At 35.4% G+C, this 25,452-nt stretch overlaps 1 protein-coding gene across 1 annotated transcript in view; it reads left to right on the forward strand.

Moving 5' to 3' along the window:
• The window catches only part of LOC121427568 (CTD nuclear envelope phosphatase 1A-like), a 39,971-nt gene that overhangs the window by 12,310 nt on the left and 2,209 nt on the right, over positions 1-25,452 (forward strand). The window contains exons 3-5 of the mRNA XM_041624023.1: positions 10,409-10,527; positions 20,482-20,553; positions 24,070-24,186. Of these exons, the coding sequence (XP_041479957.1) occupies positions 10,409-10,527; positions 20,482-20,553; positions 24,070-24,186 (308 nt within the window). The remainder of the gene's footprint in view (positions 1-10,408; positions 10,528-20,481; positions 20,554-24,069; positions 24,187-25,452) is intronic.

Consider the following 25,452-nt stretch of genomic DNA (forward strand, 5'->3'; position numbering starts at 1 on the left):
AAATCTTTGTGTTACGGAGCCCAGGTAATGCAGAAAATAACAGAAAGATCAGACAAATATAGAAGTTGTATTTATGTTTGGGGAGTAAAGAATAATATGAGCAAATCAATTTCATATCGAAAACGATACACTATTCAGGAAAATATTTCAAATCAAAATGGCTATAGAGCGAGCGCACATTTTACTTTAATGCGCACACATCCAACAAGGGCCGGCGATGCAGATTCAGGATCCTGCGGGAAGATGCTAGCGTCTTCCCGCGGCGCGACACTCAAGAGTATCTGAGAAGACAAAATCGTCTTCCCGCAGGATCCTGCACCACTTTTGTGATATGCGCAAACTGATAGTGCGCAATCAGGATCAAGCGGGATGGCTGTGGGATCCTGCGGGATCCCGGCCATGATCATTTGGACGTCCTCCCTTAACGTAATTTCTAGACGTACATTTTTTTATTGGATGAAAAATAAAGTTGTTAAATTGAAACACTTAGTGCAATCATGCTTGTTGATACACTAGACCTACATACATCATATTCACCAATCCTAGGTCCCAGCTTGTAAAATTGTATCATTTTTTTAAAGTAGTCTCATACAATGACAAACTTTTGACAATAAGGTAATTCAATGATACCAGGATCTTTTTTTTACAGTTTCCACAAAAATAATGACCTGTTATTCAGACAAGTGCAACCCTGTAATGAAGTTACTGTGCAAGAAGCCAGTAAAACAATGTGAAGTCAATTTACGTACTGTATGCAAGAACACTGTTTCAGCATTCATCATTTTTTACAGGCTTGAAGAAAAAAGCCTCTCGCATTCTACAAATATGTGGAGCCAATAATATTCTTGCATCAAGATGCATTTGTTGCTCCGACATAACAAAATGATCCTTGTCTGCTATGTTGGATGTTTCACTAAGCTTCTTATGATTTAAATCATGAATTGAATAGATTTTGTCTTGGCATGTAAAATGGCACAATTTCAGTAGATGAAAAAAATGAACTTTGGTATTGAGTACAAAATTTGTCAGAATAGAGCGCCCATGATGAAAGCGCTCATTAACAGTGTTTTTTACAGTTGTGGATGGTTCATTAGATAGACAAATACCTGGACATGTAGATCTTCATAGTGATAATGAGCTCATTAGACTCTTGAGAGTCATTTAAAGTCTTTTTCAAGCTCTGAACACTAGTCCACTGACATTTTTTTAAACAGCAAGTGCACATAATACCAAGAACAAGAATGGCTATAAGATTTACATTTCTTTAAAATGTAAGAAACGAGAGCACTGTTGAATGCCTTGCTCATCAGGTGCAAAAGTGACGTTGCCAGGGATCGAACCCCTGATAATTGGTGCTTCATTTATTTATTTTCTCACATTTAGTTTCAACCCCTCCCCCTTTCCAAGTTTACATATTTTTTTTTCTTTTCATGTTTAGTGTTTACTATGTGTGTACTGTATGTCCATCATACTGTACTGTACATACATGTACACTGACAAGTTTACCCATAATTGACAAGACAAGCGTACCCGGTGAAAATCATCTTTCTGATGGAAATGCCATTCCACCTACGTTCAACCTTGTGTTCTTGTACATTGGGAATCAGAACACAATATCAAGTTATCATTCATGGTAAAAACTTACAGTTCAAGCAAGCCAAACATACACTGTACAAATAATAGAAACTAATGTTGGTGATTTTCAGCATGTTTTCTTCTATATTTAGGCCTATATTGCTCTTGTATACAAAGCCATATGAACCATATTATTAAAATATTTGTACAGATTAATACAATTAAAAAAATATATACATGTATATATACATGTATACATGCTATGACTCGATAGACTAATGGCTTTTTAATAATGGTTGAGTTTTCATGATTTGTCCGGTTCGGCTGTTTGATATTGCATATGTACATGTAGGCTAAAAAGATCATGCAGCTCAGAGTATCTACATCTAGGCACTAGCACGAGGGCAACGTAAGGGTCATCATCATCGACCACAGGGGGGGGGGTTAATGTACCCCGGGAATAGAGAGAAACCATTGATTATTCCGGATCAATCTCCCTCTCTCCTCCATCAGACTCTACAAATATTGCCAGCTGTAATGAGAGAAACTCTGATCGGGCAGTGTACACAGGCACTTGCGCTTGTCAGTACTGTAGGGAGTGTTGACGCCAACAACAACGACAACAACATAAAGATAGGGCCAAAATGGATCTTTGAACTACAATTTGCAAGCCATTCTTGTGTTACAAAATTATTTCGAAAAGTACACACAGCCACTCCAATCACCCCCCCCCCCCCTCCTTTAAAAAAGCCTATTTGCAGAAGAAAGCATTGTTCTCCATCATTAAAGGTATTGTTTAACTTTGTGAGCAGCCGATTTAAAAAATTCTCAAACCAAGATGAAACATGTGTACAAGTGCATGTATTAGAACTAATAAACCCTGAAAACAACCATTATTGAGAATAAAAAGCTAAAACTACAAGGCAAACCCCGATTTTGTAAATAGGCATCTTATAGACACCTAAATAGTACACATAAGTGTATGGGATGAAATTAAGATGGTGTTTCCGGTCACTTTATATTTCAATTTTTGAAGCACTAAATAATCATTTTCGAACGCAATTTTTTCTGGGCTTCATTTTTGGAACATATCACAGACACAGGTGACAAGTGTGACCTTCTAGGTCAGATTTTTTAAAAGTCAAACCAATGTTAACCAATCACTTTAAAGAAAGTGTATATTGTGCACTGCATTTTTGTAAATAAAGAGATATTCCTATAATTTGCGAAATGATGTGATTACTTTATATTTAGGCATGAGCTTTGTATTTTCATAGAAAAGCACTTATTTCGAAATAAAACTGAAGTAAAAAATTGCCAGTGACTTGCACTGAAAAATCTTTTCATGTAATCCTCTCCTGGGGAATGCTTCAAGAAGCGAAAAAAAACAGTGACGGATTTGCTCTCAGCCAATCAGGTGCAAGGATTCCCAGTAGCTTTAACTGTTGTCAGTGTCAATCCATGACAGATCTCTTCATGAAACCCCCTCCTGTTGTCCCATTGATTCAAGTTGACTGTGCATGAGAAACGTGTACATATCTTGTCCCACTTGGAACGATGCTCTATGATAATTGAGTGGAACAGGAAACCAGTGTAGAGAGGATGCGTACATTGATATTCAGCGAAAAACGCCAGCCAGCCAGCCGTTCGTCCGATGGCATGAGGAGGATATTGTGAAACTTCCCCTCTTAATTGGGAGCGAGACAAACTTTGTCTGGCCGGGGTCTAGCCATGACGTGTTTTACATGCAATTGTAGTTTAGAAAATATAGCAATTTTTGTTTTTATACAGTTTTGATTTGATGTGATTCCTAATTATGATGTTGTGATATGTGGACTGGAGGAGGAGGATGGCTATTAAAACACTTGTGATTGACTAGAAATTTCAATGTGAACAATTTGGACAGTTTTTTTTCCAGATTTTTTTTCAAATATTCACTGATGGTTCTCTTGATATTCTTCTCTTAGTTTATCCTGACAGTTGGTTGCTTCATTTTTACATGTACATGTACATGGAGGCCAAAGTGTTGATAGCATTTGAAAAATGCAATTCATTGGTATATATATGCATATATTTGTTTGTTGGCCTACATGTATAAAATAAAGGTGATTCAATAGTAAGTTTAAGATGATAGAAATATCTGTCATCATAACATGGCACCTGCTAATGTATTTGACCTGCCATGCAAGTCACTGCCTGTATTGCTAGTGATTGATAAACCATCTATAACGATATAATAACTGACACTTTATGCCATGAGGTGGTTTCAGACCGCCTCGAAGTTCGCCAGTTCCAGGTATTCTCTGATCAGGAAATTTACCCCGATCAGAAAATACCAGGTATTTTGGTAATGTGAAAGCAAACTACGAGTAATTTCCCCGAAAGAAAATACCCGCTAAATAGTAGGTACTTTGCGAAATTACGAGAACTTTCGTGGGGGATTTTTACAAGGTCGCAGGTATTTTGGCAATGTGAAAGCAAATTACGGGAACTTTTATCCCAGCGTGTCGTTGGGCGCGGCGGCGTGGGTGGCTGCTGGGCTAGTGATTTTGAATCTCCCGCCTTGCCTGCTTATCAGACCACACTGCGCATGCTCGTAACTTCGGGTACTTATCCCGAAGGATGTGTTTCGGGCGGTGTGAATGCAGGAATAATTAACGGGTATTTATTAGCCTTAAAAATTTCTCATAATTTAACGGGGATTCTTGTGATTGAGGCGGTTTGAAACCACCTATGGTCACATTTGTTCTACGGCGAGTCGAAAACAGCCGTTTTAACATTTTTTGTCCAACTACATATAGGTGGTTTGAATCAAAATTGATAAAACGGCTGTTTTCGACTTGCTGTACGGCCGCCGTAGAACAAATGTAACCATGGTATTAATGGCATTTTATGTCCATGTAGTTGATGATATATTCACAATATAAGCTTGGTGATTGATCATTTGGCCGATTTCTATGATCAATTTCATTGATTACTTTGATCAACATCCAAATCAGCTCCACAGTCCACAATCAATTGACATAGTACATTACATGTATGTTACAGGTCTAAGCTTAAGCTAACAATAAACAGAGAAAATTTATGAAATATTGTTGGTTTAAAATTTGAATCATAAATGATGAAAGCGTGAAGTTTTGATTTATTATCAGAGGGGTGTGGGCAGACATGGGTCTGGTTTTATAAAAGCTTCTTATCAGTCTAAACAAATGTAAATTTCTAGGACAAATTCACTGTCAGCGAATCAAATGTACATTGTACATACATGTAACGTGTGTGACAAGTTTTGTGATACATACCCTAGAAAGCTCGATATAGGCTATAATCTCAATGAGAATTTTCTATTGTCAAATATGTTTATTGCTGTGTAACCCTGTATATTCTGAAATAATTTTTTTTTTTTAATACTAACATCACTGTCATTCACAAAACACACCAACAAGTATTACCATTGCAAAATTGTGAAAAAAAAGATTCCCCAAATCATTACAGGTATTGTCTACAAGCTCTTGAAATATCAAATTTGGAAAGCACATCCAAGGAGACTCAATTTTCCATATTTTTTGGACAGTCAACTTTCTCCCCATGTATACATGTATGTAGTGCTGTTGTCGGGAACAAAAATCCATGTCGACATGTCGCTTAAAAATTAATCCCGACATCGACAATGTCGACATGAAAAAGGGACCGTAATTTAGCCTAAGCTCCCTAACAAAAAAAATCATTCGATCGTGGAACATAACACTCTCAATCAAACGTATTCACCTTGACACGAAGAATATCCCCACACTAGATCTATATCTATATAATACAGGCTCAGTTCGGGAAAACATATTTTCACTAAGCTAGAGTGAATTCACTTTCAAAATCACCGATTTAATCCACATCTTTTTCTGGAGAATCAAGTTTTGTACCACGATCCGGTCTCGAAAGCATTGCGCAATAACACTCGGAGCCAATTTGAGAATCACCAATTATAATAGTGATCATTGCGTATTATACGCTGGTACACATGTGCTGCAAACGCAAGCTCCTCAAATTGACAGTAAAAAATAATGAAAATCGACCGATAATTTCAGTATCACTTCCGCGGCGATCCGTGCAACGATCTCCAAACGAAGGAAGGGAAGTTTTCTGTGACTTCGTGATTTGAATTAAGCGCTCAATTGCGGCGGTCACAACTTTGACAAAAACGTTTATGTGAAAAGTAATGCATTGAGGAGCAACGTATTATCAAGCACGGTGAATAGCGATGGGTACATACCGTATGGATGGGTACGGTGAATGCTACTACTGCTACGCTACGCTCGCGATCGTCGAGGGTCGCGGCAGCTCGATCGGCCGGGCAGGCCGGCCCAAAATCGACTCAGGCACTGATGTATTTCTGCTGCCGCGCAGCTCGCAGGTATTCTTTTTTCATTTAATGTGCCGCTTTATAGCTGAATTTATAAACCTTTTAATCGCGCCACTTACTGTGGATAAAAGCTTCCAACTTTTCAGCTAAGCTTTATACTCGTGACTTTAGGCTAGACCCCTTTTTATTTTATGTTTGCATGTCGATGTGGGTGCGTGCATGTCGACATGTCGGAAACATTGAAAATCCTTCGTATGTCGACATCAATGTCGATATGAGGCCTATCGACAACAGCACTACATGTATGTACTTCCCCATTTATTTGGTTCCATTTCCCTGTTCAAGTCTGCCGGTACTCAACACTGATATTCTAAATAAGACTGAATGGGGTATCAAAATTATGTCGCAAAGCGTTGCCAATTTTGTCAAGATGCAGGTACTAGAGTTTATCAACCTTTTGACAGGAGCAAAGGATTTCTTTGCATTCTTAGCTGCTTTTAAACAACCATTTTCACTCTAAAACCACAATTTTCAAAGACCTGCACTGTAGTTTAATAAACAGATGTGTTCAAGCGATTTTTTTTTCTGTTTTTTACGATGGTTATTAAAGTTTAGGTCATAAGAGATAGATGTCTTGACAATAAACATTTTCATTAAACATTGAAAAAGATGCCTTTTGAATTATGACATGTATTCTTGCTAAAAATCAGTTATTATCAACAGACTTCAATCATGATTCTATGATGTCAATATCATAAAAGGGTAAATATGACATGGAGGAGGAGGAGGGGGGCTCTGGGCAAAACTTGCCACCTAAATGCCCACAAAGCCCTTTGAAAGTAAAAAGAGTGCCCCTGAAATTCCCAAATCCTGGGTAATGTTTAAGACGCAATGCAATGTAGCAAATCTTGGCTTGATATGAGCTTTACAAAATAGCATTAGGATTTTCTCCCCCTGGGATATTTTGTGCAATCTTGTGCAACAGTTATGTATCTTTGATTGAGGAAGAATTAGCTTTGATAACTTCAGTATTAGTGGGCGTTTACCATGGATAATTGACCCCCCCCCCCTTGGCTGTGACACTTGATTTTGGTACAAGCAGTCAACCCAAACCCACTTCAGTAGCAAGGCATTTTACAGTTTACCATTACCATGAATAATTGAACCCCCCCCCCCCCACTTCTCTCCCCACCCCTTGGCACCTGACCTTGTAAAACCCCACTTCAGTAGCTGGAAATTTACCATGAATAATTGATATGAGAGCGAAGCCCCAATGTCAAGTTCTAATAATACACTTGAATGATGGGGCTAAGAAGGCATACAATGTACAGTATGACTTATGAGGGTTCTGAAAATAAACAAATTCATGTTCATGTACATGTGTATATCCTTGTATATTGCACACGGATGTTGCTGGTACGAACAACTCATAGGCCTACTGTATGGAGGGGAAAGTCCTCTTTCAAATATTACTGCACATTGTTTATTTTAGGAAAATATGACAAGGAAGGAGAATATGATTTGATTGTACTTGTGCATGTACTGTATATAAGGGCAATTTTTTTTCCTTTTTGGAGGAGATAGGGGGCTATTATTTAATTTTAAGATCAGATTAGAGCGGTAAATGGGGGTTCCATCGCCAAAGGGTTAAGGTTTTTTTTCCATCATTCATCGTCTAACTGTCAGAGCAGTAGCAGTAGATCTAATAATTGCCTATTATGAAAAACATAAAGTACAGTTGTAAAACATTTGATTCAGGACCCATTACTTGAGATTAATTTATTAAGAGCTACATGTATATAATACCTAGAAATTGTTAATAATTTACATGTATTATATAATTAATTTTTTACCTTGTATAGGTCTACAGTATTCTACATATATTACACTTTAAAGGTCAAGTCCACCTCAGAAAAATGTTGATTTGAATCAATAGAGAAAAATCAGACAAGCACAATGCTGAAAATTTCATCAAAATCGGATGTAAAATAAGAAAGTTATGACATTTCAAAGTTTCGCTTATTTTCAACAAAATAGTTATATGAACGAGCCAGTTACATCCAAATGAGAGAATCGATGATGTCACTCACTATTTCTTTTGTTTTTTATTGTTTGAATTATACAATATTTCAATTTTTACGAATTTGACAATTAGGACCTCCTTGCCTGAAGCACAAAATGTTAAAATAATGCAATGCCACGTGTTTAGGGAGGAATGAAACTTCACTTTACATGACAATGACGAGAAAATCAAAATATTTCATATTTCATATAATAAAATACAAAAGAAATAGTGAGTGAGTGATGTCATCAACTCTCTCATTTGGATGTAACTGGCTCGTTCATATAACTATTTTGTTGAAAATAAGCGAAACTTTAAAATGCCATAACTTTCTTATTTTACATCCGATTTTGATGAAATTTTCAGTGTTGTGCTTGTTGAATTTTTCTCTTTTTATTCAAATCAAGTTTTTGTTGTGGGGGACTTGTCCTTTAATGTGTTCTCATTTGATTATTTATTTCATTTAATTTGTATTAATACAAAAGTAAAGATCAGAACGACAATACTTATGAGCAATACAGTATGTAAACTATGCCACAGATGAGTAAAAAAAAATTAGGAAAATATCAGCCAATTCCTGTGGATTATCAAAAGAAATCAAATCATTTTTACCCAATCAGTAAATCTTTAAAAATAAAGAGCAGTGACACCTTTTTTATTGGAAAAGAAAAAATGAAGAAGTAGGGTCTATGCACAGAACATTCATATTTAGATCTATCTTTGCAATATAGCCAGGGGATATTTCACACCAATTTTGTTGATTTTGCCGTGACGCATACAATTTTTGTGCGATAATTAGATTCCATCTAAAAAAAATTGTCCTTAATGAAATTGTCTTTGGACGTCAAAGACGATGCAATTTAGGAGGTTCATGGTGAAAAATATTTAATTATGTGTATCATGCTGCATGCATACATACATGTATACAAGTAGTACTCTGCGTTTTTGTAGATCCACCATGTGAATGTCATACCGGGTAGAATGTACTTGTATACAAACTTGGACATACACATGTACAGCTATTAATTATTAGGTCGCTATTAATACATTTGTATTGACTATTGAAATAGACTTGTTTACCATGCTTGAGTGTTTCATTCTTTTATATTGCATTTTATTTAAAGGCGTGATCACATCGGCCGAGCGTTGTTGGAGCTGTAGGGAGAGGGGGTCGAATTTCGCTCACAAAATTTGGGAAAAAGCAAAAATCGAAAACAAAATAAAAACAATCGAAATCGAAAATGGTGAACGGGAGCAAGCAATGATGATTTTTTTCTCTCCACTCCACGACCGTTCCATCAACGCTCGGGCAGTGTGACCATGCCTTAAGAAAGGTTGTACTTGGCACCCTGACAAAATAAAATTTAAAACATTGCCCAACATGACACCAAGATGACCAAATAATGTACAATGATTATACAGACAAGATTGCAAGTAGTGTTTACATGTACATGCTTTATCAAGAACCATGTGAAAAAAAATCAGTTTGAGGGAGAATGTTTACTTCCAAGGTTATGAGATTCGCATACATTCGTAATTCCGAAGCTTCGTTAGTCCGAAAACGAAATGAGGTTGGTAATTCCGAAGGTTCAATAGTCTGAAAACTGATTAACGAACCTTATTTCGTTTTCGGACTGACGAACTTTATTTTGTTTTCGGACTAACAAACCTTATTTTGTTTTCGGATTAACGAACATTCGGAACATCGAACCTTATTTCCTTTTCGGATTATCGGACCTTGGGAATAACGCCACAAATGTTCGGATTAACGAACCCTTTTACGTTTTTGGATTAACAAATGTCGAGGTATAGGCAATTTACGTGATTCGGAATTTCGAACCTTCGGAATTAGGAAGTGTAACCATGAGATTACAGAAAACATTTCATTCATCATGAAACGGTGTACTACATGTATTACATGTACATGTATGTGTAGAATATTAATCTGTATACATTGTACAAACAAACAAACATCGTTATTGCTTTCCAGCTTTCGTCAATTTTGCAAATTTCTGCAAGATATATCTTCCTCAAATAAAATTACATGAAGAATGAACACATGATGAAAAAATCCATGAATACCAATAAGCTATAAAAAGAAATATTCATCTTGAAATTAGTAAAGGCAAAGGGGGCAATATTAGTAGGATTGCGCATTAAGACAAAAAAAAATTGAATACATGCATGGACTGCTTTTAATTTGAGGCATGCAATAGTTCTGTTTTCTGGTCGACCTTTGTGTCACCAGCCTTAAGAATCAATCTTTGCTTCACATAGCAGTTGATAATGTTGCTTGTATATTTTTATTTTTGCCATAAAAATGAAATCATTTATTTTTTATAACTCTTTATAATTAATTGGATATATTGATATTCACTTCTATCTTTATCTCTGTCTCTCTGTCTTTCATTTTGCAGCATTAGTAAAGAGAAAAATCCTAGTGTTAGACTTGGACGAAACGTTGGTACATTCACAGCATGTCAGCTCAACGTTAAGACCAAATAGACCAAGTATACCTCCAGATTTTGTACTTAAGGTGAGTTTTCTTTTAATACCAGTTTCCTGAATTTTTTTCCACAAGTCTATAAAGTTTGCAAACACTCAGTGAGGTCACTCAACTCTACATACTTGACCATATGATATTTTTTATTTTTGAGGACCATTTCCAAGTGTGAATGAATGAACTCCAAAATACACCCCATTATCTGGATTTTTGCATCTTTTGGTCACCATCATGCCATCTTTTCTGATTTTTAGCAGTGTTAACACCCTACACTATCATGTCTTAACAGGGAAAAGGTGTTTTCCTGGTCCTGTTGCATAAAAATAATGGTAACTTGCATTGAATTCTTGATTTTGATTGGCTTTGTACATCGTTACCATTGTTTAAAGGTCAAGTCCACCACAGAAAAATGTTGATTTGAATCAATAGAGAAAAATCAGACAAGCACAATACAGAAAATTTCATCAAAATCGGATGTAAAATAAAAAAGTTATGACATTTCAAAGTTTCAGTTATTTTTAACAAAATAGTTATATGAACAAGCCAGTTACATCCAAATGAGAGAGTCGATGATGTCACTCACTCACTATTTCTTTTGTTTTTTATTGTTTGAATTATAGAATATTTCAATTTTTATGAATTTGATGATTAGGACCTCCTTGCCTGAAGCACAAAATGTTAAAATATTGGAATTCCATGTGTTAAGGGAGGAATAAAACTTCATTTCACATGACAATGACAAGAAAATCAAAATATTTCATATATAATAAAATACAAAAGAAATAGTGATGTCATCAGTTCCCCCCTCATTTGCATACCGACCAAGATGTAGTGTTTTGTGAATGAAACAAAACTTTGAAATGTCGTAACTTTCGTATTTTACATCGGATTTTGATGAAATTTTCAGTGTTATGTTTGTTGAATTTTTCTCTTTTTATTCAAATCAAGTTTTTGTTGGGGTGGACTTGTCCTTTAATAGTTACCATCGGATGGCAAAAGTTTTTTTATGTACCATAATAGTCAAAGGGGACCTGGTTTCTTCAATACCAGTGTGGTTGAGTCTTGTAATTGAAGAATGGAGTTTGATGAATTGGATTTGAAGACTTTCTATGAAAAACACCCCGGGGCCTTTGTTTCACAAACCATGTACATGTATGTAATCAATAACAAAAGCTTGAAAGGAACAATTCTGCCAAATGACCACATGAACTCACCACACACTGTGTATCATGCAACGTACATGCAGGTCTGCTCATTGAGGAAATCAATTTGTATAAAAAAGATGTCTGGATCAGAAGATGTGCGAATGCTTTATGAGGTGTAGCCTCCTACAAGATGCTCGCTAGCTACCCTGGGAATTTAGAACCCTCCTAACATTACTGTTTCACAAAATACATACATGACTTGTACAGTAAATAGTGATCAGTTTGAAATGTATGCGATGCATGATGATCAAGATCTTGCAATACTGCTCACCCCATAGGACTGTACAATGAGTGTTCAATTTGAAAAGCATGGTGATGAAGATCTTAATAACAAGGTAGAGACAGTGCAAAGCATATTTTAACAACCATGTAAGCAACTGAAAGCGAAAGACCAAATAATTTAGTTGTTTTATGGGCAGTTTATTATGAATTCAGTGCACCAATAGTACTTGTAAAATGTACACTTCGGCCACATTATTTTATACATAAGTGTGTTGATTAAAGAAGCTATCTTGCTTGAATAAAAAATGCCAATAATTTTCAATGATCATGAAGATGAAAGGTGATTTAATCCCTAAATCCCTGGGTTATGAAATTGATAATTGATGAAATTGAAATATTGTTTTTAATAATATGTCAGTGGGAAGTGTAAACTCCAGTACATGTACATGAAATATAAATTGATTTTCTCTGCATTACATCTCTGACTTAAAATTTGGAGACCATAAATCTCAGTTCATGTTGGCCTATGTACATATAGGCTACATTATGACCTTGATATTGTCATGGAAACATATATGCATGAAGACACTAAGTAAAGAATAGGCCTCATTCAGGGACCATGGAACGGTTTTCAAAGTGGGGCGGGGGGGGGGGGGGGGGCTGATCATGCAGAAATATGATGGTGTTCATACTTCTAAATGATTTCTTTGCATGATGATCCTAGTGTATTGAGACCCTGATGACCCAGACACCTTTCTCATTATACTTAAAAAATTAGTTATACTAGAAACCAGTTCAGGCAACTAGTTTGGAAGAACGCTTTACTAGCGTTCCCATTTGATCCGCAAAAAGTGGTTTTTACAGGGGAAGTTCACCCTGAAAAAACTTTTTTGTGTAAAAATAGCAGAAAAAATATTGATGAAGGTTTGAGGAAAATCCGTTAAAGAGTAAGAAAGTTATTAGAGTTCAAAGTTTTGGATTTGTGACGTCATAAACGAGCAGCTGCCCCATGTGTTATGTAATATAAAATGCAGGAATTTCAAATTTTGTATAGTTCCTGATGACTTAATTTTGTTTTCTATTCATTATCGGATGTGAAATGGTTTGTCTATTGATACACAAAAGGTACAGAGAAAACCATTTTCAATTTTCTGAGAAAATGACATTTCATTGATTTTTTACCATTCGCTATGTAGGAATGCTGCTCGCATATGACGTCACAAATCAAATAATTGAAATTCGAATAAATTTTTCATTATTTGATTAATTTTTCTCAAACCTTCGGCAATATTTTCATAATTTTTTCTGCTATTTTTACAATAAACTTTTTTGTCAGGGTGAACTTCCCCTTTAATCCCACTTGACTTAAAGTGGTCTTGTTGCTATGGGAACGCTCTCAGTGGGGGTGACATGTTTCTCGCAAAATTTGAGACCGCAGCGTAGGCATTTTACACACAGTGTATTGTTTAGCGCGCTCAAAATTTGCGAAGATCGCTTCCCGAAGAACGGTTGTTTCCTCACTTGTACTAAAGCCAGTTTAACGAGGCAAAGCGATCCTCAAACTACATGTACACTGCGAGGTGATTTTGCTGGACCGGTTTTGAAGAACGCTTCCAAGATTGCTTCGACCGTTCTCATTACACGTTTAACTAGTTTCCAGTATTCTAGGCGATTCTAGGTCTAGGATGGTAGTGAGAACGGTGTCCTAGTGTAGATGTAATCAACTATAGAATTGAGCCCCTAAAGCCCCCCTAATGCAGTTAAATTCTCTTTCTTTTTTGGTAAATAGGCCCAACTATGATTATTCACATACCTGTACATGTACAAGAACTTGTAAAAATGCAGTGGTGCACTTTAATACGAAAATCCACCAAGTTTCCTATTGCAATTCTTGTCTACATACATGTACATGAATTGAGTGGAGCTGGGTAGCAGGGTTCTGGGTCTTTTGTACTGATGCATAGCCTAAGGTGTAGGTCAGGCCAGCAAATAATGTTGATGAATATCTCAGCTCTCTCTAACCCACACGATCCTGACATTTGGCTCCCGTTACATATGGCTTCAATACCCTATTTTTCTGTGACCCCCCCCCCCCCGCCATGTTATGAAGTAGTTTTTACGTTGTAGTATTCCCCCCCATACCCCCCATATTGGGGCAATTATTGAATTTTGGGGGCCATTTCTTTCATTCGTAGGCCATTTTTTATGCAAAAATTAGTATTACCTATAGGCCTAATGCTTCAAACTAATTTCTACATGTATGTGGCAGATCTTGGGGTGACTTATATAAATAATAAAAAAAATATGATGTTCACCCCAGAGCTCCTATAGATAGCCTACATGTATGTATATATTTTTTTCTACCCTCCACTTCTTCCATTTCACCTTCTACAAATAAACAGCTACATGACATACATGTACAATATTCATCCCCCCTCCCTATGTCATGACCTATTGCATTACGAATTATAGGCCTACCCCTCCCAGAGTAGTGGTGGAACCCCTCCCCAACCCCTGATTCCTCATTCCCATCCCCCTTCCTATCTCAGTCAGGCAATAATCAGTTGACATTCGTTTTGGGGATTTGAATTCTGTTGTAATTTTGATGATCTGAAATATATACTGTACTAGGCCCAAAACAGTATTAAAGCCAAATGTATAGCCTTTTCTAATTGGTATTGACTTGTACAGTTCAAAATATATTAAAACACCTTCATTATACTTTGAATTGAAAGAAAAAATATTTTGCTTTTAAATAGATTGGAGGCTAAGAAATTTGTATTTGAAAGTAATCATGAATTGAAAGCAGGAAAATAATTGTGTAGTGTGGTTAGTGTCCAACTAGAAAGTGATCGCGGTTGTCTTGGTAATCGGGTCATCCTCTATGGTTTCTGTAAAGTAGATAGGAGGTCCTCAGATCTACAATGTATGTCGGTTCATCCATGGAGATACAGTATATCTCCGACAGTGTTGATATCTGCATTGTTCATCACTGCAGATCAATAACAAATAGCGATGAAAGACAAAATGTGTGAATCAGAGAGCACTATTAAAGAGCTTTATGGATGGATGAATCTTCCGATTGACTTCACTGTAGTATAAAACTCGGTATGAAATTATGTACACAGACAGAAACCTGTTTCAGCTGACATACAGTACCATATATATATTCCTTTTCAAGGAGAAAAGTTAATGCCTTGTGACAGTGATTTAAAGTTTTATATTTTTAATGCTAGGTCAAGGCAGATATCCATGGTATTTTTCCCATATTTGTTATCCTGCAGTCTTCATTATTTATGTTTATTTTATTTAGTAAGTTTTTTAGGGGGACAAAGCAGCATCCTATAATGTACTTTTTCATGAAGTGCCAATTTCTGCCAAATGAGAGTGCCCATAGTTTTCCCCAAATGAAAATTTTGTGAAGTGTATGCAGATGTATCTTTGCAATTATAGATTTGTTGCATTAAAAGGCATTTTGCAATAAAACAATATTTGAACTTTAAACACAATTATAAAATGATTGAAATTGATGTTGAGCTTGCCATATTGTGCAGAGCAATGTTTTTCATCATGATATTTTTTTAAAGTTTCTATTTTCAACAACCAATTATCTCAAATGTACAGATGCATCAATGTTGATGCCTCTTATTTACCGTTCAACTTGATGAGCAACAGTATAGGCCAACATGTACACCTACAGGGTGTTATACATGTAAATCCATGCATAGTAATTCTGCCATCCCATGACCAAAGGAAGCAAGTAACAACTCTGATTTTTCTCTTTTTTTATAGAAGTTTTTTTCTTGATTTGGATATTTTCTGTATGCGTGCTCTACTTGTTATAATTAGGGTCACAGAGCCCCAATTTCTGAAATATAGACATTTCGCTTGTATTCCAAATGATGACACATTTTCCTCATTAAGTCAGAAACGCATCCCACGGAGTTGCGCCCATTTGTCATTGGACGGCAGAATAGGCCTGGTCCCCAGACAGCATCTACATGTAATGAAGACAGTATTTAGAAAGTGAAACTGACGTCCCTGTAGAACAAGTGCCTAGCTTTGCCAGAAGGAAATCAAGTTAGCTCCCCTCAAATAAGATTTCATGATGTTGGTTGGATCGATGGCAGGACATATTATGCACTGCAGTTTACTTGATATCTATACAAAGCCTTGAGCTTGTATCTATATTAGGTTCATGTACATGTATATAAAAATTGATGTTTATATGCTTTATGTAGACAAGTGCGCATCGGTTTTCATATTAAGCTGTGTTAAAATTGTATTAACTTTATTATTAGTTAGATCTAGACATGTGCACTGCAGTTTACTTGATATCATAAAAGCCTGTGTTCACACAATGACTTGATAGATACAATTCGTTAATAATGTAGGCCTATTCATAAAGCTTTGCTCATCACACAATAGCCTTTAATATTTAATGATTTGGGTTGGGTGGCGTCTTGTGCTATGCTTACACTGTATTTGATATATAAAACTGTGTTACATTTTCATGATCTATCTAGACATGTGCACTGCAGTTTACTTGATATTGTATAAAGCCTTGTTCATACAATAGCTAATGCTCCGACAATCATGCTTACAAAATAATGACATTTATCTATAAAATTACTCGATAATTGCTTGATAGTATATCAAGTCGGATCATCAAGTGAAAAAAAAATTAAATTAAATAATCACACGTAGTATAACAACTTAAAAAGTCAATCCGATCCATTCTAGGGGAGCGTTTCATGAAAGGACTTGTCAGACGTTTTATGACAAGTCCTGTTTTATCCGACAGTTACCATAGAAACAGTGCCTCTCAGCTAATCAGAATCAAGGAAAATTGTCAGAGCTGACAACTTGGACAAAAATGTTGATGAAACCCTCCCCAGAAATTCAAAGAGGCTCGATATATACATGTAGACCTATTTTTTTTTTTATTGTAGTCTACATTTTTTTCTGACATTTAGAATTTCAATAAAAAAAGATATTTTGTAAAAAATCTTTTGAAAGTTTTAATAGATTCATATCCAAGCTACAATTCAAATTGAGCATACCTATTGTTTGTTTTCAAGACTAATCCATGTGTGAACACCCTGTAACCTTTGATCAGTGCGCGACCTTCTCCTTCCCCTCATACAGAGCAAGATCATTTATCAATCTGTAAAAATTATGAAATTGATATCCGAGCCCACCAGGGACTGTCTGTATGTAGATGCTCCGGTCATTATACAGTGCAATATCAGCCATAGTCAATAGGCCTACATGTACATCCTCCCTCCTCTTGGTGGCTGTCTATACCATTTGAACATGAAACTTGTGCTACATACTAGGGACTGCGGAACAATTTTTTGAAGGGTTTATTTCGAAATCATCCAATTGCCAACTCATCTACTGTCATTTGGTCTACCATCAGTTTGTCCACTATCCACACGGTCTACTTTCATTATAGTCTAAGTGCCATTCTGTCTGATAACCAGTTGGTCCAATAGCCATTTTATATACCATTTGGTCAAAGTGGACTAAGTGTTAAATTGTGCAAAATGAATGAAAATAAAATGGATATTAGACCTACTTGTTATTAGACAAAATGGTCATAGATAAAATGGTGATTAGAAAAAGTGATCATTGGACCTATTGGTTAATGGACCAAATGGTTAACAGATGAAATGTTGATGAACGGAATGGCATTAGACTAGATGAAAGTAGACCATGTGGTGAGTGGACGAGTTGGCAATAGACGAATTGGCAATTTACCTTTACAAGTAGGGGTTGGGGTGATCATTACTATCACAATCAGATGCTCATTTTAAAGGACAAGTCTACCCCCAACAAAAACTTGATTAGAATAAAAAGAGAAAAATTCAACAAGCATAACACCGAAAATTTTATCAAAATCCGATGTAAAATAAGAAAGTTATGGCATTTTAAGTTTCACTTCATTTCACAAAAAGTTATATGCACACCTTGGTCATTATGCAAATGAGGAACTGATGACATCACTCACTCTTTTGTATTTTATTATATGAAATATTTTTATTTTCTTATCATTGTCATGTGAAATGAAGTTTCATAACTCCCTGAACACGTGGAATTCCATTATTTCAACATTTTTTGCTTCAGCCAAGGTGGTCCTAATCGTCAAATTTGTAAAAATTGAACTATTGTATAATTCAAACAATAAAAAACAAAAGAAATAGTGAGTGAGTGACATCATCGACTCTCTCATTTGGATGTAACTGGCTCGTTCAAATAACTATTTTGTTAAAAATGAGCGAAACTTTGAAATGTCCTAACTTTCTTATTTTACATCCGATTTTGATGAAATTTTCAGCATTGCGCTTGTCTGATTTTTCTCTATTGATTCAAATCAACATTTCTCTGAAGTGGACTTGACCTTTAAGTTTTTGTACATGGTTTTAATTTCCACATCCCCTGCATACATGTATGATATACAGTGGTGCTAAAGGAAGTTAGTGAACCTGACCAGAAAATGAATATATTTAAAGTGTTCAAGTTCTGCAGTGTTTAAGATATTTAATTGTGAAGTCAGGTGATAAAATATTACATTCAATAAATTTTATTCCTTTTGTGGGCTTGCTGAACATTGTATTGTCTCCATTCAACACTCAGAATGAAAGAGGGCATTTTGTGGTGGGGTTCGCTAACTTTTGATCACAACTGTAGATGTATGATATGTGAAGTAACCATCTGGGACAGTGGATTATTCGAAGTTGAATTTGATAATTCTTTATTCTTCAAATTGGCAGCAACATTTCTCTCGTTTTATTGCTATAAGTGTACTTTTCTTTTATTCTTTAGCAGAATTTAAACATGTTTTGAAGTATAAGTAATTTGCTATTTTGTATTAGGAGACAGTAATTTTAATATTTCAAATTTGTCATTACAGTGGCAATCCTAAATAGAAAATCTTCCGACTACCCCTTTCCACTGAATTTCACTCAAAACAATTCTATTTAGGACTATACATTTGTACATTGTTCATTGTACTGTTGAACATGAAAACGGAACTTGGACTATGTGTATTCATCCTCCTTTAAATATATATTCATACTTGAAATCACTGTATCAAAACCAGATTCCCCCAGCCGTATCATAAATTCAAATACAGTACCCACATAATAACTCAACAGGATCCCTTAAACATGCTTCAACAGGGTTTTTGTTGTAATATTAGTTCAAAGTTCAGATGTTATTGTTATCGGGAACCATTGATTGCAGTTGACAACTGTGTTCTCATAGTTCACAAACACATAATATTTCATTTTAAAGCCAAGTTTCCTTGTTATTATACATTGTACCTACGTCTTAGGAGACAATTGCTCTGCTCTCAATCCCACACACTAATCAAATGACCAACTTCAACCCTGGGTTTTAACACTATACCCAACCCTAAACCTAACATAAAACCCTATTCCAAGTTTCCAATCCTAACCTTTAGATGAAATTAAGCCCGGAACAATTGTCACAGGAACAAATGTCTTGTCGCCAGGCTTTCAAGGTCAAGTCCACCTCAGAAAAATGTTGATTTGAATCAATAGAGAAAAATCAGACAAGCACAATGCTGAAAATTTCATCAAAATCTGATGTAAAATAAGAAATTTATGACATTTCAAAGTTTCGCTTATTTTTGACAAAATAGTTATATAAACGAGCCAGTTACATCCAAATGAGAGAGTCGATGATGTCACTCACTCACTATTTCTTTTGTTTTTTATTGTTTGAATTATACAATATTTCAATTTTTACGAATTTGATGATTAGGACCTCCTTTGCCTGAAGCACAAAATGTTAATAAAATGGAATTCCACATGTTCAGAGAGGAATTAAACCCCATTTCACATGACAATGATGAGAAAATCAAAATATTTCATACAATAAAACATTAAAGAAATAGTGAGTGAGTGATGTCATCAGTCCCCTCATTGGCATACTGACCGAGATGTGCATATAACTGCAGAGCTACCAAGTCTCACGCATAATGCGTGAGACTCAAGCATTTTGGACTCTTGTTCATCCCCTCAAATGTCTGTGATCTCACTCAGATTCACAGAAAATCTCACACATAGCTGGTCTTTGAACTTGGCATCTCTGTAACTGTTTTGTGAAATGAAGCGAAACTTTAAAATGTCATAACTTATTTTACATCCGATTTTGATGAAATTTTCATTGTTACGCTTGTTGAATTTTTCTCTTTTTATTCAAATCAAGTTTTTGTTGGGGTGGACTTGTCCTTTCAGCATACATCTCAGTGAAGTGGTTCATACTATACTCTTGTCTCTTAATCAGCGGATCCTGAGTTCAAATCCCAAATCTTGAAATCAGTTTCCTACCGCTAAAAACTGTTTTCCATATTCTGATCTGATAACAAAAATTCTCCATAATTTTATTTTGATGGGAAAGGAATACCAAATATACTTGTTTTTAATACCGGTAGTTAAAAAATTTGTGCGTAATGACAGAAAAGATTAATAGAATCCAGAAATGACTTATATGATATATATATTTTTTCTCCATTTCTTTACACTCATAGGTTACAATAGACTCTGTTCCTGAAAGATTTTATGTCTACAAAAGGCCGCATGTGGACTTCTTTCTTAGCGTAGTAAGTATGACATAAAGTGTAGCTTGACAGTTAAATAAGAAAATATTGAAATATAAAAATGTTTAATTCCAAGGTTTTTTCAAACCTGATTATCCACAAAAATCTAGTATTTTTCCTATGTGAAAGCAAATTACAAGAAATAAGGAGATATTAAACAGCCTTTTGTATACATGTAGGAGTGTATTATTCCCATTGCTTGCTCATAGAGAAGTAGAAGAAAAAATGAAGAAGGCAGAGGAGAAGAAGGAGGTTTCTTGCAAATTTGCAGTATGTTTATTCTATGGTGATTTATTTTGATCTCTTGTTTTTATCCACATAATCATTTATTATCAGTCATTTTGAACATTTTCTTGTCATGTATTTTTTTGTGAAGCTCACAATTTTACAATTGGTTTTTCAGTTTACAATGAAAGCAATCAACATACCCAATATGTTTTTGTATTTTTTTGGTCATTCTATTTCCACTTTATTTTTTGTAGCATAATTTCCCTCCCCTTAATGGTGTTTCTCGAATGTGAATGAACCTTAAGTGCAAGATTTAATCTTCCTTTTTTGTGTGTATCTTTTGGTAATTCATAAGTATTATATTCATTAAATGTATTTTTCGATTTTCAGTTAACTTTGTATGTATCAGTCTCTGGACCGCTTTTACAATGTCTTTCACATAATAAACCGAATTGAATTGCAGTGAAGTGAATTTTCAGGCAGGCCCTTCACAAAATAATTTGAAATGACATCTGCATTTTAACATGGACATTGAAAGGTATGATTTTGAACAGATGTAGAATTCCACCATACTGTAACATTGACATTACTTGTTATTCTAATTTGATGGAGATAAGATTTTCTTTGTTTGCAGAGTAAATATTGGAACATCTAAACTATTCTCAAACATCTTCCTCTAAAAGAGCTAAAATGAGCAGCTGTTTAAAGGCACGGTTCAAAGTCCGCAACTAAATTTTCAGCAGAGTTCTCATGGGACTGCTTTGCTTTAAAAACCCATTGCCAATCTTTGCTGCTGCTTAATTGCTGCAAAAGTGACACTGCAATGACATGTTGAATAGCGCCACCACGTGGTGAAATTAAAACAGTCACATGGTAATGACACACAATGCACTATTTTCCCAAGTTATACATGTCTTTTAATAAAGTTTTGTTAAAAAAAATCATCTAATGACCGATGCAATGAAAGCATTTTGATCGATGATGCATTATGGGTCCAAATCATGGCATACCCTTTCTAAATCTCAACAGATGGTGGCGCTGTGCAATGAGTCAATGTATTATCACAGTATTATCAAACAAGCATTGACTAGTAATGATAACTAATGGTTATCACTGAACGATATGATCAGCTTTAAACAACCATCAACAGTAGTGATATTCAAGGTCTAATTATTGCATGATTAAATAAACAAATGTTTTAAGCTTTAGACAAGCAACGTCTATCATGTTTCACAAATGTTTAAAGATTTATACAATTGTGTGATGAGTTTTAAACAACTGTAATGATGTTAATAATGTCAGGGGTTTACAAATGACCAAAACTAGTGTTCACATACTTCAAAATTATTGATGATACAAGCTGATGGTCATACATGTACCATTACGAAGATTGAATTTGAGTCAAGTGGTACATGTGTACTTGCTGGTCATCCCTATAATATGATCCAAGTTTAAAGGGATGGTCCAGGCTGGTGATATTCATATCTAAATAAATAGAGCAAAATTCACAAAGCAAAATGCTGAAAATTTCATCAAAATCAGATAACAAATAACGAAGTCATTGAATTTAAAGTTTATCAATATTTTGTGAAAACAGTCATCTGCACATCTTCATGAATATAGGTGGGGTGATGATGTCACATCCCCACTTTCCTTTTTCTTGTTTTATAACATGAACTCATAAATGTTCCATTATCATGAAATATGAAGTTGCGGCAATAAATAACTAATGCACTTTAATCACTTGTCAATCCAATCACGTTAGTTCTTGATGTTCTAAGACATGCCAAGAACTGTTTCACCGAAATAATGCAAATATTCAAAATTCAATAACTTTGTTAGTTGTTATCCGATTTTGATCAAATTTTCAGCATTTTGCTCCATGGATATTACTCTATTTATTGTGATATGAATATCTCCAGCCTGGACCATCCCTTTATTAAGCGGTAGCCTTGACATATATTTGTTGTACTCATGTGTGAAACTCTCATATGAACGCATCTAATCCTTGACCCCTTTTCCACCTCAATAATTTGAACAAGCACTATGCAATTAGACTTTGAGCTATTTGGTTTGGTTCTTGTTGTCTTATTTGTCCATGACATTCAGTGATAAAGCGAATTGGCGCGCTCTTTGCTCAGGGTTGGGATATACAATAATAAACAAAAAGAGTGTCTGTCTTAACCTGACAGTAAAATTTCGGGCATGACTAAAATGTGTACTACTGGCCTGGGACATGATTTATAAACACTTTAATACTACAGGAAAACAGTTTTTTGGAGAGGAAAACACTATTTTTCAATTTTCTGCAAAAGACATTGTGCACTAGTGTGACATAAATCTTGGGAAAAGTATTTCTTTGAAACCTGTATTATTTTTAATAGAAAAACAATCAGTATGAAATACTGAAAAAGTTGGTATATCTGCAAATAGGGTAATACTACAATAGGCCTACTCTTATGGTATATTAGCCATTATGGAAACTAGATTTTGAATTGCAATTGCACCCTTGTAGAACAATTGTAGTATTTTCCCCAAAAATTATATCACACTAATACACAATGTCTTTTGCAGAAAATTGAAAAATAGGGTTTTCTACTCAATTTTTTTTTTCTTCCTCAAAATATTGCAGTTGTACAAGGTTGACATCCCTGAATTTATGGCAAAGTTTAATTCTTCTTTATAATTTCTGTCCGTGATTCTTTAATTTTGTACAATTTTCAATTGCACATATTTACTTAATTTTTACAATGACTGTAATAAAGATTCTATCCATGTTGGACATTATTTTCTTCTTTTTCCTTTTGCATTTTTCTTTCATTTTGTTTATTTCTTACTCCTGTCTGTCAACTTTACCCCCCCCCCCCCACTCTCCCTGTCTTTTTCGTTTCTACTTTCCTCTTCTTCCGACTTTTTCTGATTACCTACTCCTTCCTTTTAAAATCATCACCTTCTTTTTATCCATTCATTACTTTTTTTTCAATAAACTTTCCCCCTTTCCACACATGAAACCGAAAGTCATGACTCTTTCCCTTCAAAATAAGTCATCATTATCTATCTACATAAAAGAGTTCAAAACTATTTTCATTTCAAATCTTTGTCTTTCTTGCTCTTTTTCAGGTTAGCCAATGCTTTGAGTTGGAAGTCTTCACAGCAAGTATGGAGATCTATAAATCCTTTTCTAATGACTCTTTCCCTTCAACATAGGTCATCATTATCCATCTACATACAAGAGTTCAAAGTCCAAAACTATTTTCATTTCAAATCTTTGTCTTTCTTGCTCTCTTTCAGGTTAGCCAATGGTTTGAGTTGGTAGTCTTCACAGCAAGTATGGAGATCTATGGATCGCCCGTCGTTGAAAAATTAGATAACGGTAGAGGCTTACTTCAAAGAAGATACTATAGACAGGTAATTGCGATTGATTTTGATTGGATGGGTGTGATTTAACACATGAGCTCACTTCTCATTATGCGAAATGACTCAAGTGAGAGAAGATTTGAGGTGTTTTCACACCGACTCGATCACCAGAATACCTGTAAATATACAAGAACTTGTTCAGGGCTTAAAATGGTTCCATGACTTTTGCTCCGGACCCAGTTGCTCCACTGTAATTCCACTCACTAATCGACTGACCAACTTTAACCCTGGGTTTAACACTATACCCTACCCTAAACCTAACACAAAACCCTATTGCAACCCTAACCCTACATCTTTGACAAAATTAAGCCGAGAGCAACTGTCCAGCAGCAAATGTCAAGTCACCGTCAAAATACCCTATAATTATTTTTGCACTCGTACCTAGGGCAAAATCTTCGGTCTCTGTTATGTTGGTTGTTCAGCTGAGAACTGCGTTGGCTTCACTCATCAAATACAGAGACCGAAGTTCTAGCGCGATCTGTACAGGGGACTCAATGGCCATATGTTTATGTACTTAAGATTGGATAAAATGGGGAAGTGAATTTGCGCGACAGCCGAGGTAAGTCACTGTTTTTGTTCCTTTTAACTTGATTTTTCTCAGTTTTTTGGCAATGAATGCCAAAAGGGAATATTAATTTGCATTTTGGTTGTGTTAACTTTCAAAATTTTCATTCATTAAAGACAAAAATTGAAGAGCCCCAACGGGGATTTTGCATTGCAAGTCTCCTAATGGTGACTGCACGATAGCGAGCCGTCTGTGTACGAGGAGAAATAAAAAAATATATAATGTTAAAAAACTCCTCGAAACAGATGGCTGCCAGCTGTCTAACTCGTACCCACCCAAACCAGAGACTTGCTAGGTAAGTTCTCAAAGTTCTGAGCATATATATGCTGTATGGTCTGAGTATCAATGGCCAGCTCATACACCCACAGCTAACATACTCGCTAATTGATATGACAGTAACCAAGCCGTCTGTGTACGAGGAGAAATAAAAAAATATATAATGTTAAAAAACTCCTCGAAACAGACGGCTGCCAGTTGTCTAACTCGTACCCACCCAAACCAGAGACTTGCTAGGTAAGTTCTCAAAGTTCTGAGCATATATATGCTGTATGGTCTGAGTATCAATGGCCAGCTCATACACCCACAGCTAACATACTTGCTAATTGATAAGACGGTAACCAACGAGATACAAGTCGTTATTATTATTATTTGCTTTCACACTGCTAGAATACCCATGACCTTGGAAAAATCCC

The sequence above is a fragment of the Lytechinus variegatus genome, chromosome 14, assembly GCF_018143015.1.
Source record: "Lytechinus variegatus isolate NC3 chromosome 14, Lvar_3.0, whole genome shotgun sequence".
NCBI classification, from domain to species: Eukaryota; Metazoa; Echinodermata; class Echinoidea; order Temnopleuroida; family Toxopneustidae; genus Lytechinus; species Lytechinus variegatus.